Genomic DNA, 15481 nt, shown 5'->3' on the forward strand with positions numbered 1-15481 from the left:
TTCCTCCTGACCCCTCCTGGACAAAGGCTCCACTCTGTCCTCATCAAGCAAGTCTGTTTGCACTTGTCGATCAAATGAATGAAAAAGTACAAAGGACCACTGAAGAAGAGGACCTGACAGATTACAAGACATTTTCAGATGTCCTCCCAAATACTTTTTTGAGATGTTCAGTATAGAATGCATTAGCACATTTGCCATATTGTACTGTATGGCAAAAGCATTGGTTCTTTTGATGTTAGTATAGTTCTAGTTTGATGATTCTGTTTTTTTCTGAAGCTCTACTAACCTGTCCACCGAGGGAGAAGGCCATCTGAAGCAGACCGTCTGCTAAGCGTCTGCTGCTCACATCCATGGAGGGCAGCGCCCGCCTCTCGTCCCCGGGGGCGATGCCTCTGTACACGGCCATGAGCAGCCTGGACCCCAGGGACTTGGTGTATCCGGGATCCTTCATCACATAGAGGCACACAACACAGGTGCGTATAAAGATGACATATAAAACCAAACATGTATACACGTATAAAGCTGACATTTTTTTTTTTTTTTTTTAAACCTTTATTTATACTCAGGTGAGCTCTGAGGTGAGGCCACCTCATTTGCAGAGCTGCTGAGTGTACAACAAAATAGAACAACAAAACAATAAAACAATGTACCGTGCACTTAGTTAAAAACAGTTACAACATGTATCATAAAGAAATGAAATCAGGCATTTAAATTCCTTTAGGGAAGGAAGAACTTCCAGATTTAACTTGGACTGAATGTCATTCCAGGACTTTGGGGCTGCATAAGTAAATGCTGTCCTGCCAAGTCCTGTACTAGTCCGTGGAACTTTAAGTGTGATCCAGTCACTAGAACGTGTTTGATGGGCTGGAGCATTCCTGTCCAACAGGGCAGCTATATACGGTGGCTGTTTGCCGGTAAAACCAAAAGCCCAAGGACAATGAGCTGCACACTGCTGGCCTCTTCTACTCCCAATGCAGACCTTCCCTTCACCGCTCAGAGGCTCAACTCTGGCTGGAAACTCTGAATATTACCATTGGAAAATGGGTGCAATGAGAGCAAACAACAGATCATTGGGGCCTGGAAGTGGAGCAGGTAAAAGTACAGGTACTGCCAACAAGACTTCAGCAGCAGAGGCTTTGTGGTACCTGGCCGTGAAGAACCGACTGGAAGAAGCCTGCTTTGTGGAGCTGCTTACACGCAGAGAGCATCATCTCCATCTGGGCATGGCTGGCACAGGGATCAGGACAGTACAAGTCCACACTGCACAGCTTCTCCACACTAGGAAACAAACAAACAAACATGTTTACACAACAAACATGCTTACCCAAGGAGCCTGCCCATCTCTGGTATGTTTGGCAGCATGATTTCCTGACTACTTCCACAGCGCGTGTTATTTACAGAGCAGAACATACTCTGATCAGACAACCTACTGTAGTGGAAAGACTTCCCTTATCCACCATTAGAGGCAACAATTTCACAGATTTTAATAATAATGTAATACATCTAAATAAATCTGTAAATGTAATAAATCTAGAGAATGTTTGGGAAATGTACTTTAATGTATAGCTCAAAATGTCATCTAAACAATTCCGGTTGTCAAATAACTGCATTACTGTATGTCGGTTTAAAGAATGTTGCTAATTTCTGCTTTTAGGCTACTGTACTTCACCTAGACCTGGTCCAGGGCGATATCCTACGCCTGTATGCATTACATCTTAAATGGTGTTGAGAGACTCGCGTTGAGGTATCTGATTAGCGGGAGAACATTAACGCTGAGTTATTAACTATGGCAAATTTTAAACTTTTTAAAACATGTAAATAAAACATGTAAATAATGTAATGTAATGCATCATCCCCAACATGGGCGGCAGCAGTGAGTAGGCTAAACAATCGAATCGAGCCGATTCGCCGATAGAAGACAGTCGATGCGCTGTGGATATTAGACATTTAAGTGTACAAATTTGCCTTTTATTTGAAAGGTGGGGCACTACAAACTGTAGCCACCTCTGAGAAAAGGCTTTTATCTTTCCAACGATGTGTTTACTTTGGTGAGTAACGAAACGGTTTTGTCTGTAGACTCGGACGAGTGGGCCGATGAAGCGCATTCATAGGTAAATTGCATTGAGAGTAACAGGGCGTTATCTGTAGGATATCGCCCTGGACCAGGTCTAGTACTTCACCCAGCACCCCTCTCAATGTTCTCCCTCACCGTTGTGTAATAATCACATGATCAACTCAAGAGTACCTTTGGTTGCATATTCTCTTCCTGATGCTGTCCTCTAGACTGGTGTGATAGGGTGTACCCAGCACGGCCCTCAGCAGGGGAACACACACTTCCGGCAGGTTCCTCATCACCTCCAGGTCAGACAGGTTGAACCCCAGGGTGGTTGGCTCACACACGCACACAGACACAAGCTCAAAGAAGGAGGAGTGAAAGACGTCCTTCTCCAGCAGCTGTGGAGAGAAGAGGGAGCTGTGGCACTCAAACCTAACGTTATAGGATGTGAAACGTGAATGGGCTCATAAATAAAATGTGATTTATAATTTGAACTAGAAATAATGCTTTGCGGATGTATGCCTTCACCAAAAGTCAGGTTGCTCTAAACATGTTTTGACCTTTGATATTGACCTTTGACCACCAAAATCTAATCAGTTAATGTGCAACTGGACATTCTGGCCAAACAAGAGGATTTTTGATAGGATATTTTATATATTTTTATAGGATATATTTTTAGGATAGTTTCTGAATTATTTCTGCCTAGTGTGTCTACACTACATTCACTTTGCACAATCAATAAAAGCAACAACAGAAACCTTTACCTTCCAAAAGTCCTGATGACATTTGACCAACACCATTGTAGCAAACTCCAGCAGCCGCACAATGATGGTGCACTTGCTGTAGTCGTATTGGTCCGTCTCTCTGGGACTGAAGAGAGAGGACTTCTGGCCGACTGTGAAGCAGCTCTCTGCCGCCTCCAGCCCACACATGGCCAGCTCCGCCAGGAAGAACCTGAGGGCCTCAAGAAAGCTGGACTCTGCACTGGACCCTTGGAATACAAACACAATGCTTTATTTAGTTAGGGTTAGGGTTAGGGGTCTTGCTGGCGTGCTAGGTGGGCTATGAGATCACTATCGAGATGATTTCACCAATGATGCAGTAGCTGCTCTGCATTCCCCATCTGTCTTTCATAAGAAAATTGCATCTGCACTGATCTGCCTGTCTGCGTAGTGGACATAGGGGCGGCGGTATAGCTCAGTTGGTAGAGCGGGTCGTTCAGTGATCGTAGGGTCGGTGGTTCGAATCCCGCCTCCTCCTGACTACCTGTCGAAGTGTCCTTGGGCAAGACACTGAACCCCAAATTGCTCCCAATGAGCAGGCAAGCGCCTTGCCATTGGTGTGTGAATGGCGCTCCGGGCCAGTGTAACATATTACACTGGCGTTACAAATGCAGTACCTATACCTACCTATACCTATAGTGACCAAGCAGTGCATCTACAGTACATCCGGTGGCTCACCCAGTATCTGCTGGGGCTTGACGACGTGGGACCCGATGAAGGTGTTGTAGCAGTCCAGCGCGGCCAGCAGCAGGTCCATCCACTGCAGAGTGGCCCGCACACTGAAGGGGCCCCGCAGACTCCTCAGTGTGGGCTGGGAGAGTAGGCCGGCCCCCTCGAACCTGGAGATGAGGAACCCGACGCCCTGCTGCTGCAGCACCCCCTCCAGCCACTGGGAGGCGGGCTTCTTACCTAGACATTACAGAATTTAGAATCACACCATGAACAAATACCGCAAACCACATACAGGAGTGGTTAGTTTGTCTTAATGGCCCCACCCCTAGAGGCCCTTTGGTGAGGAATAAAGAGGGACACCCTTCTCCACATTAAACCCCTGGCGCCCATACTGGGCCACCCACGCTGAAATCATTTTAAACAAAATGCATCTACACAGGTTCATGGCAAGATTATACATTTCACACAAAACAGCTCACCTGGTAGTAATTTCACCAGGTCAAAAAAGAGCTCCATGCACTTGTGACGGCACTCGGTCTGGGCTCGGCCACTCTGCTCCAGAAGCCACCTGACCAAGTGCGACAGACACACTCTTTCCTCCTGGGAAAACCCCCTTGTGGAAAGATGGGAGAACACCAGAACACTTGATCTAGATCTACAGAACTGTTAGGGAATTTCTGAGTATGATTCACATTGTTATACTTATTGGGAATAGTAATGGGGGACAGAAATGGGAAATAGTAATGGGGAATACTGTAGTAATCAGGAATAGTAATGAGGAATAGTAATCAGGAATAGTAATGAGGAATAGTAATCAGGAATAGTAATCAGGAATAGTAATCAGGAATAGTAATGGGGAATACTGTAGTAATCAGGAATAGGAATGAGGAATAGTAATCAGGAATAGTAATGAGGAATAGTAATCAGGAATAGTAATGGGGAATACTGTAGTAATGAGGAATAGTAATGAGGAATAGTAATCAGGAATAGTAATGGGGAATACTGTAGTAATCAGGAATAGTAATGAGGAATAGTGTAATCAGGAATAGTAATCAGGAATAGTAATGGGGAATAGTAATCCGGAATAGTAATGAGGAATAGTAAACGGGAATGCTCCAAGAAAAGAGAGATCATCCAGGAGTGTCACCTGGGGATGCGTCTCCTGGCGTTGTGCTGGTTCAGGCTGTCAGCCTTGTGTTTGATGATTCTGGCCAGGTGGTCGATGGCAGTCGCACACTGCTGCAAGGTCCCTGGGAACATAGAGGATTATGGATGTTGTTTTATCCTCTTGTGGAAATGCGCATTATGCATTTTTATCTAAACCCAACAAGTGTTTAAAGGGATAATTCAGAATTTTGGACATACAGTAGAGTCTCATTTACAACTTAGCCATTATGTTGTTGATTGATGGAGATCATTTTCAGATGCTTCCATGCTGCCCCTCGGTTGGGCATTATTGTCTTGTATATGCTAGTGCAATGCAATGGTACAAGCTACAATCCACTCCCAGACTACTCCACAGTGCACCCAAACGAAACGCACTCTAGCTTGTTGCTAGCTATGGTCACAATCGAAAAACTCTAAAACGTTTAGAAACAACAGTAACTTGTAAACAGTACTGATTTCACTGAACATACAACAGCCATCCCTTCACGCTGTAAACCTCTGCAAAAGTCATCCGAATCCGAATTTCGTGTTCTTGACAGAACTCTGCACAAAACAGAAATATTTTAACCTGTACAGTACTAGTCAGATACATGCCAGGGAAGCCAGGTATAGGCTAAACATGGAATGCTTATCCTTTAATTTGAGTGTTTTTAATCATTTTTTAAGTCAAACTCTCGTTTAATCCTTTACTAGACTAATTTTCTCTAAGGAAGTAAGGCGGCGGAGTGATACTTCCCATTACCTAGGAATGTAAACAACAGCACTAATTAATTAGGTAGGTAGCAGTCATTAGGTAGGTAACATGAGAGAAAATAGGTTGCACTGCACTAGCATTAGAGAAAACAGATTGCATTGCATTAGCCTGTACCATTGCATTGCACTAGTATTAGCGCGCTGTGAACGTCCAAACGAGGGGCAGCATGGAAGCAGCTGAAAATGATCTCAATCAATCAACAACATGGGTCAGTAGTAAATGAGGCCCTACAGGGTACAGTATGTCCAAAATGTCAACTATCCCTTCAACTGTGTCAGTTTCACTGAACTCTAATTTACTTAGATTTCAAACTCTGATTACTGATTGATATCAACACCACTACATAAGAACATTACCATTAACATAAATGTAGAATACTTAAGCCTACTGTAACCCAATGATTTCAATGTTGAATAATTAGGCCTACTGTTACCCATTGATTTCTCATCTGTGTGAGCCAGCGCCAGACTTTCCACAAAGATGACCAGAGCTTCAAAGACAAACTGCTCCACCAAGGCGTTCTCCTCTCTGAAAAGACAAATAACATCGATGATAAAGGAGCACAGTATTGAAAGTGATATAAAGCCTCATTTGATGGAGCTCTCTCTGTTTTGGGAGTTCGGTAACCTTCAAATGTCTATCTGAGTACCTAGGATGGAATGAGGAACTGATTAGCACTGATAAGATACTGTAAGGACAAGCTATTACAAGAATTCCAATGTACCTGTACCCATACTTCACATGGCAAATAAACTTTCTTTCCTATTCTATTCTAATAACAACTCATGATTGGCACAACATCGCTGTCAGATTTCCTACCATGAAATTACTACTTCTGATATTTTGTATAGTACTGTAAGATCATAAAGGTATGTAAGTATCTGACCTGAAGTGTCTGTAGATGTTGTTGAATGCCAAGGCTGCCCCAAGTCTCTTGAAACCACAGGGGTGTAAGGCGAGGCTATATATGCGTTTGAAGAGAGACTTCATGTTTGCTGGACTCTTCTCTTGCTGTTTGGGGGAAGTTTGCTTGATGGACCACTTGACAAACTCTTGAACACAACGACCGCAAAAGTCTCTGAGAGTGCTGTCCACAGGGTCGACTACTCCGTCCTGAAGCAGGGTTAGGGTTAGTATAGCAACAGTGTTAGGGTTAATACAGGGGGAGGTGACCATATTCAAATCAGCATGGAATTTGATGATACATTCAGTCATTGTAATATGAGACTTGAGATTTATTAATTAATGAGGGGAAATGTACCAGAATGGCCTCCAAAACAGCTACGGTGTCCTGACTTTCAAACTTTTTGTTGTTGGTGAACCAATGAATGAGCTGCATCACCAGTGGTTCAAAGAGCTGTCTTGTCACCTGGAAACACAAGTTATGTTTTTGTTGATTTTCCACCGACAGTTATTACTCACCACTTCCCTACCACACCATAGCACCAACCCAACATCTGTCATGTGTTATTGCTTATATATAATAACCATGATAAAGCACTCCCTTTCATGTGTTATTGCTTATATATAATAACCATGATAAAGCACTCCCTCTCATGTTATTTCTTATATATAACCATGATAAAGCACTCCCTCTCATGTTATTTCTTATATATAACCATGATAAAGCACTCCCTCTCGTGTTATTCCTTATAAAGTATATAATGTGTTACTGCTTATACTGTATACAGTATGTGTGTTATTGCTTATATACATTAACCAAGATAAAGCACTCCCTCGTGTGTTATTACTTAGTGTTATTGCTTATACGGTATATAATGTCATTGTGTACATATATAATCTGTGTTATTGCTTATATATAATGTGTTGCTGCTTATATGTATTATTTCTTATATTAACCATGATATAGCACTTCCTCTTTTGTTATTGCTTATATATGTGTGTGATTGCTTATATACGTGTGTTATTGCTTATATATAATGCTCCTTTGCTTCACAACTTAAGTCAAAATACTTTCATGACAATCAGGATCATCTGGTTCACTCAGACATCAAAGAGGGGAAGCAATGCAGACTATAAACAGGGGACCTATGAACAGTACATTCCTATGTCTGTTTTACAATGTGATGGTAAACTGTTAAGAAATGAATGACAGTTTTATGAAGCTCCTACAGCCATCCTTCATAGTAGCAGGGTTGGGGTTAACCCTAAGTAGCTCCCTAGTCTGGACTGACCTGATCCACATCGCAGGCGAGGCGCAGTAGGACAGGGAACACCCGCCTGTGCAGGTTGTACATGGGCGGAGCCTTCTCACTCTCCGCCATCTGAGAGCCCTTCCCTATCATGTAGATCACCAGACTGTGGAGCAACTCACATGCTGCTACCTGTACACACACACAGGCAGGCACACACACACACACACACGCAGGCACAAACACGCAGGCACACACACACATGCAAGCACGCACGCAGACAGACAGACAGACAGACAGACAGACAGACAGACAGACAGACAGACACACACACACACACACACACACACACACACGCACGCACAAAAATCATAAGCAATGGCGAGATATATTCACGCCTTCAATTTAGTATTCAAGGATCTGTTCCAAGCCAACTGGTTCAGACAGATAAGAGACAAAAGAGTTTAAACATTGTTACAAATTAACACTACTTACAGAGAAATTACATGAAGCACATGGCTGATGGGAGGTGGATTAACATGCTCAAATTCAAATTGATAGTTTAATCCCTATAAAAAGTGGGTACTGTACGTCACTTGTACCACTAGTTGTTGTAATTGACTTGTTCTGTGTATGTTGGTCATACTTTGGTCTGCCGGTCACTAGTAGACATGGCCAGTTCAGTGATGCGGGGCAGGAAGGGGTCCAGGTAGATGACTGGTTTCATATCCGTGAACGGCACAGCAAAACTCAGCCTCTTCTCCGAGTCCCACGCAACAAGCTTCTTCATGTCTTCTGCTGAGGACGCTGGGTACAAAAACACATTCAGACTTGCATAAATACACACATATAGTAAATAAACACAGGCTAGCTGAATTATTAAACCATGTATAGTAAATAAATACAGGCTAGCTGAATTATTAAACCATGTATAGTAAATAAATACAGGCTAGCTGAATTATTAAACCATGTATAGTAAATAAATACAGGCTAGCTGAATTATTAAACCATGTATAGTAAATAAACACAGACTAGCTGAATTATTAAACCATGTATAGCTGAATTATTAAACCAAAATAAAGAGCAGGAAAAAAGGTTGTTCAAATACAGTAAGGTACAGTATGAACAAGCACACTGAGATGAGATGCTGCACTTCAAAGCAAAAACTCATTTTCTCTACATACTGTAATGATTTTTGAGCATCTCAGACCTAATAATAATAATAATTAAAGCTGCTTCGCAGCGATGAGGCGGGGCCAGGCAATTTCCGACAAGTTTAGGAGCAATAAGCGAGCGAATAGGAGGACAACAAGAAAGTTGACATTCCAATGTTAATTTTGTACATTCATATCGTATCGTAAAACATTTGTAAAAGATTTTGATGCATTGTAAGCACGATTTTGATAATTCAACAATCTGGTCAATGAGTTTGTGAATTACCGTCTGAACATCCAGTGGAGCAAGTTGTGTGGTGTTAATTGATTGAAAAATGTGGGATGAGATATGTTTATTAATTTTTACAGGTTTTGTTTGCTTTTCTTCATAATTGAACATTAACTTCAGCAGCTGTGTACTCAGTCAGTTGCCAATCAATTGATTTAGTCATTGTAATCCTCGGCGGGGGCTGGGTAGGGTTGCCAACAGCGATGTCTCCGGAGCTTGCGTTGGATTGTGGGTAATGTAGTTTTCTCTGTATGTAGTGTTGGTTTCAGAGGACAGAATTAAACATATTTTTAAAAATTCAATTTTTGAGATAAAATTCTGAAATAAATCACACTACATCTTGGATATGTGGCCAATGTTGTCACTTTTTATGAGGATGATCAGACATTGATTTGGCGAGAATTAATAGGAACTGTATACAGAACTGTTTACAGTAAAACCTTTTGATGTGCTGTGGGCTCAATTTTTCATATTTCAATAATCTGTGAGGATCGTTTGGTACGGACCGTCTGAAGATACAGTATATCAATTTTGGTGTCAATTGAACAAAAAATGTGGGAGGAGATAGGTTTGATAGGTTTTACAATTTATGAAAAAATCAGAGTGATGGACTTAAAAATTCCTGCAAGGTCAGAGTGTATGAAAGTTTTGTCTCACTTGGGACTACATTCACGTGGTGGTTTTACAGTGATAGCACCTATGGCTGATTTGTTATGATTTTTTTTTTTAGTTTTAAACTTTAGACTGTTGCTGTAGCGCCACCTTCAGGTTTATTGACCTACAATGCAGGTTTAGGACTTTGGGTATAGTACTGGAGCTATGTGCAAATCTTGGTGATTTTTTGTCCACAGGAAGTTAGACTTCAGTGGAAGATGGAGAATAATAATAATAAGTAAAACATTTTGATGCATTGTAAGATCAATTTTGATAATTCAATAATCTGGTCAATGAGTTTGTGAATGACAGTTTGAAGATCCAGTGTAGCAACTTTAGTGTTAATTGATTGAAAAATGTGGGTTACAGGTTTTGTTAGCTTTTTTTTCATAATTGAACATTAACTTCAGCAGCTGTGTACTCAGTCAGTTGCCAATCAATCGATTTAGTCATTGTAATCCTCGGCGGGGGTTGGGTAGGGTTGCCAACAGCGATGTCTCAGATTCGTGGAGCTTGCGTTGGATTGTGGGTAACGTAGTTTTCTCTGTATGAAGTGTTGGTTTCAGAGGACAGAATTAAACATATTTTTAAAAATTCAATTTTTGAGATAAAATTCTGAAAAAAATCATATTACATCTTGGTTATGTGGCCAATGTTGTCACTTTTTATGAGGATGATCAGACATTGATTTGGCGAGAATTAATAGGAACTGTATACACTGTTAACAGTGAAACTTTTTGATGTGCTGTGGGCTCAATTTTTCATATTTCAAAAATCTGTGAGGATCCTTTGGTAAGGACAGTCTGAAGATACAGTATATCAATTTTGGTGTCAATTGAACAAAAAATGTGGGAGGAGATAGGTTTGATAGGTTTTACAGTTTATGAAGAAATCAGAGTGATGGACTTCAAAATTCCTGCAAGGTCAAAGCGTATGAAAGTTTTGTCTCACTTGGGACTACATTCACGTGGTGGTTTTACAGTGATAGCACCTATGGCTGATTTGTTATGATTTTTTTTTAAGTTTTAAACTTTAGACTGTTGCTGTAGCGCCACCTTCAGGTTTATTGACCTACAATGCAGGTTGAGGACTTTGGGTATAGTACTGGAGCTTTGTGCAAATTTTGGTGATTTTTTGTCCACGGGAAGTTAGACTTCAGTGGAAGATGGAGAATAATAATAATAGTAATAATAATAATAATAATAATATAGGCAAATACAATAGGGTTCCGGCAGCTACGCTGCCTGGCCCCTAATAATAATAATAATAATAATAATGGATTTTAATTAAACAGCACACTTTCAATTACAGAGGAGCTCTCAAGGTGCTTAAGGTGACCTGGGTCACACAAGCTCGTTTCCGTTTACGGGTCTTTGGGTCGTCATCTGGAGGTGGTGTAACCCAGGCCTCATATTAGATGACTTATTTCTCGTCGTTCTGATGCTCACCTGTGACCAGGTTCCTGTTGAGTTGGCCTCCCAGGTGACCCAGCAGCCGTACCACCCTCCTCTTCACCATTGCCACCGGGGCCTTCTCCTCCTGAGACACACACAGATATGACGCTGAACACACTCAGATATGACCCTGAACACACTCAGATATGACCCTGAACACACTCAGATATGACCCTAAACCCACTCAGATATGACCCTAACCCCACTCAGATATGACCCTAACCCCACTCAGATATGACCCTAACCCCACTCAGATATGACCCTAAACCCACTCAGATATGACCCTAACCCCACTCAGATATGACCCTAACCCCACTCAGATATGACCCTAAACCCACTCAGATATGACCCTAACCCCACTCAGATATGACCCTAACCCCACTCAGATATGACCCTGAACACACTCAGATATGACCCTAACCCCACTCAGTTATGACCCCACTCAGATATGACCCTAGCCCCACTCAGATATGACCCTAACCCCACTCAGATATGACCCTAGCCCCACTCAGATATAACCCTAACCCCACTCAGGTATGACCCTAGCCCCACTCAGATATGACCCTAACCCCACTCAGATATGACCCTAGCCCCACTCAGATATGACCCTAACCCCACTCAGATATGACCCTGAACACACTCAGATATGACCCTAACCCACTCAGATATGACCCTAGCCCCACTCAGATATGACCCTAACCCCACTCAGATATGACCCTGAACACACTCAGATATGACCCTAACCCACTCAGATATGACCCTAACCCCACTCAGATATGACCCTAGCCCCACTCAGATATGACCCTGAACACACTCAGATATGACCCTGAACACACTCAGATACAGTATGACCCTGAACACACTCAGATATGACCGTAACCCCACTCAGATATGACCCTAACCCCACTCAGATATGACCCTAACCCCACTCAGATATGACCCTAACCCCACTCAGATATGACCCTAAACCCACTCAGATATGACCCTAACCCCACTCAGATATGACCCTAACCCCACTCAGATATGACCCTAACCCCACTCAGATATGACCCTAAACCCACTCAGATATGACCCTAACCCCACTCAGATATGACCCTGAACACACTCAGATATGACCCTGAACACACTCAGATATGACCCTAAACCCACTCAGATATGACCCTAAACCCACTCAGATATGACCCTAACCCCACTCAGATATGACCCTAACCCCACTCAAATATGACCCTAGCCCCACTCAGATATGACCCTAACCCCACTCAGATATGACCCTAAACCCACTCAGATATGACCCTAACCCCCCCTCAGATATGACCCTAACCCCACTCAGATATGACCCTAACCCCACTCAGATATGACCCTAAACCACTCAGATATGACCCTAACCCCACTCAGATATGACCCTGAACACACTCAGATATGACCCTAACCCCACTCAGATATGACCCTAACCCCACTCAGATATGACCCTAACCCCACTCAGATATGACCCTAAACCCCACTCAGATATGACCCTAAACCCACTCAGATATGACCCTAACCCCACTCAGATATGACCCTAACCCCACTCAGATATGACCCTTAACCCCACTCAGATATGACCCTTAACCCCACTCAGATATGACCCTAACTCCATGCAAATATGTTCTTCCTCCAGGCCAGGGGATTCACACACAAGTCCACCACTATTCCCCACAGCACCATGTTTAGGGCCCATTACCATGGTGATATTCTTGGACCTGTTCAGCAGTCTCTTCATCAGCGTGCGATGTCCTTTCTCTGCTCCGGACGATAAAGACACATCTTTCCAGCTGCTCTCATCCTTATCTGCAATCAAGTAAAAGTTAGAGGAAACGATCATCTTTTTATCATTTATAAGCGCAAGTGCTCTAAACACAGACCATGACAATTCATTCATTAACTTAAATATCTAAATTTCCAAAGATGTTGTCTTTAAAGCCCCATTCGGCGGTCGGCAGAGAGCATCACATTGGCCAGTCGCTCCCTAAGGGAGGTTACTTTAACTCGGCATAGGTTGTCACACCACAGCGCCCCCTGCAGGTGTCGGAGTTACAGCAACGGGCACTGAGGGAGTCAGGAGACGCCGGCCGGTGGGGTTGTGAGATGGGTTCTCGTCAGCTAGGTTGCGGATAACTGGACACTAGGTCAGGTTCTCATTAACTAGGCTGAGGATAACTGGACACTAGGTCAGGTCACTTTTGTTTTGATCAGACACTTAGTGGTTGGTGCCCAAGGAAAAATGGTTCCTATTGAAACTCCATCCCATCCCTCCATCCATAATAAGGTATTGATGATGCTATGATAGTGTACTAAGGTATTGATGCTATGTAATAAGGTATTGATAATGCTATGATGAGTGTAGTAATAAGGTATTGATAATACCATGATGATAGTGTAATAAGGTATTGATGATGCTATGAGAGTGTACTAAGGTATTGATGCTATGATATGTAATAAGGTATTGATGATGCTATGATAATAGTGTAATAAGGTATTGATAATGCTATGATGAGTGTATAAGGTATTGATGATGCTATGATGATAGTGTAATAAGGTATTGATAATGCTATGATAGTGTAATAAGGTATGGATGATGCAATGATGATCGTGTAATAAAGTATTGATGATGCTATGATGATAGTATAGTAAGGTGATAGTATAGTAAGGTATTGATGATGCTATGATGATAGTATAGTAAGGTATTGATGGTGCTATGATGATAGTATAGTAAGGTATTGATGGTGCTATGATGATGTTTAATAAAGTATTGATGATGCTACATTATGATAGTGTAATAAGGTATTGATGATGCTATGATGATAGTGCAACAAATGTATTGATAAAGCTACTGTATAATGATAGTGTAATAAGGTATTAATAAGGTATTGATGACGCTATGATGGTAGCGTGAAGCAGGCAGAGGACCGTTGGTGGCGGCCGTCTTCAGGTATCCGTCCAGATGGGGGAGGATCACTCTGTAGTGGGGCTGCATGGTCTCTGCTGGGATGCAGGACGACCAGGCCTCCAGGGCGTCCAGGGCCGCATTGGCCAGAGGGGTGTGGCTCAGGCCCAGCTTCAGAGCCGCCTATGGGTTCACAGATTGATTCAAATGGTTATAGCCATGTCATATGTGTGATACGTTAACAAATAAAACCCAAGCAAGCTGCGATACAGAAGTGAGTTTAGGTTGATAACATGAGCCTAGTCCAGCTACCCTCCTGAAGAGTTTAGACTGCATAACATGAACCTAGTCCAGCTTCTCTCCTGAAGAGTTTAGACTGCATAGCATGAACCTAGTCCAGCTCCCCACCTGAAGAGTTTAGACTGCATAACATGGACCTAGTACAGCTACCCTCCTGAAGAGTTTAGACTGCATAACATGGACCTAGTCCAGCTACCCTCCCGAAGAGTTTAGACTGCATAACATGGACCTAGTCCAGCTACCCTCCTGAAGAGTTTAGACTGCATAATATGAGCCTAGTCCAGCTACCCTCCTGAAGAGTTTAGACTGCATAACATGGACCTAGACCAGCTACCCACCTGAAGAGTTTAGACTGCATAACATGAACCTAGTCCAGCTACCCTCCCGAAGAGTTTAGACTGCATAACATGGACCTAGTCCAGCTACCCTCCCGAAGAGTTTAGACTGCATAACATGGACCTAGTCCAGCTACCCTCCTGAAGAGTTTAGACTGCATAACATGGACCTAGACCAGCTACCCTCCTGAAGAGTTTAGACTGCATAACATGAACCTAGTCCAGCTACCCACCTGAAGAGCAGGAACATAAGCCTTGATGTCCAGAGCTACTATGTCATAGTGAAGGGACAGGACAAACGTCAAGCTGGATGCCAGCAGCTCATCTTTGTACTGCTTCATTCGTACAGACACCTGTGGAAACACACAAAATATATTATTGTCTCTGCCCAGTGACCGCTGGCAGAGAGTATATTTTCAGTTGTGTGTGTTATTTCGTTCGTTCGTTCGTCACATAGCAGGATTATACAAAAACTACCAGAGCGATTTTCATGAAACCCGGTGGAGGGGTGAAGCATGGGCCAAGTTAGAACACATTAAATTTTGGTGCGGATCCGAATCACTGGGTGATGAATACATGAATTAAAAGAAAACAACATTCCGACCCCTAGTTTGACAAACACTGCCTTACGACACTACCATGAAGCCCAGGAACATCACAAGTCAAATACGTTTAAAGCAAGAAATCAGATCTCACCTCTTTTCCAAACTTTGAGAAGAGGGCAAAGCAGGCACTCTTCACAGGGTCCACCGGACTGGATTTAACGCTTTTAGGACCAACCTCCTTTT

The 15481-nt window shown here is 42.7% G+C and overlaps 1 protein-coding gene across 1 annotated transcript in view; it reads right to left on the reverse strand.

Moving 5' to 3' along the window:
* The window catches only part of prkdc (protein kinase, DNA-activated, catalytic subunit), a gene marked incomplete at its 5' end in the record, with an annotated part of 75380 nt that overhangs the window by 44995 nt on the left and 14904 nt on the right, over positions 1–15481 (reverse strand). Inside the window, 17 exons of the mRNA XM_084443512.1 lie at positions 287–445; positions 1146–1278; positions 2246–2454; positions 2821–3047; positions 3517–3747; positions 3990–4123; positions 4658–4760; positions 5865–5959; positions 6318–6544; positions 6693–6800; positions 7627–7776; positions 8231–8391; positions 11130–11220; positions 12856–12962; positions 14082–14241; positions 14927–15046; positions 15390–15476. Of these exons, the coding sequence (XP_084299638.1) occupies positions 287–445; positions 1146–1278; positions 2246–2454; positions 2821–3047; positions 3517–3747; positions 3990–4123; positions 4658–4760; positions 5865–5959; positions 6318–6544; positions 6693–6800; positions 7627–7776; positions 8231–8391; positions 11130–11220; positions 12856–12962; positions 14082–14241; positions 14927–15046; positions 15390–15476 (2502 nt within the window). The remainder of the gene's footprint in view (positions 1–286; positions 446–1145; positions 1279–2245; positions 2455–2820; positions 3048–3516; positions 3748–3989; positions 4124–4657; positions 4761–5864; positions 5960–6317; positions 6545–6692; positions 6801–7626; positions 7777–8230; positions 8392–11129; positions 11221–12855; positions 12963–14081; positions 14242–14926; positions 15047–15389; positions 15477–15481) is intronic.

The sequence above is a fragment of the Borostomias antarcticus genome, assembly GCF_949987555.1.
Source record: "Borostomias antarcticus genome assembly, chromosome: 9".
Classification (NCBI taxonomy): Eukaryota; Metazoa; Chordata; class Actinopteri; order Stomiiformes; family Stomiidae; genus Borostomias; species Borostomias antarcticus.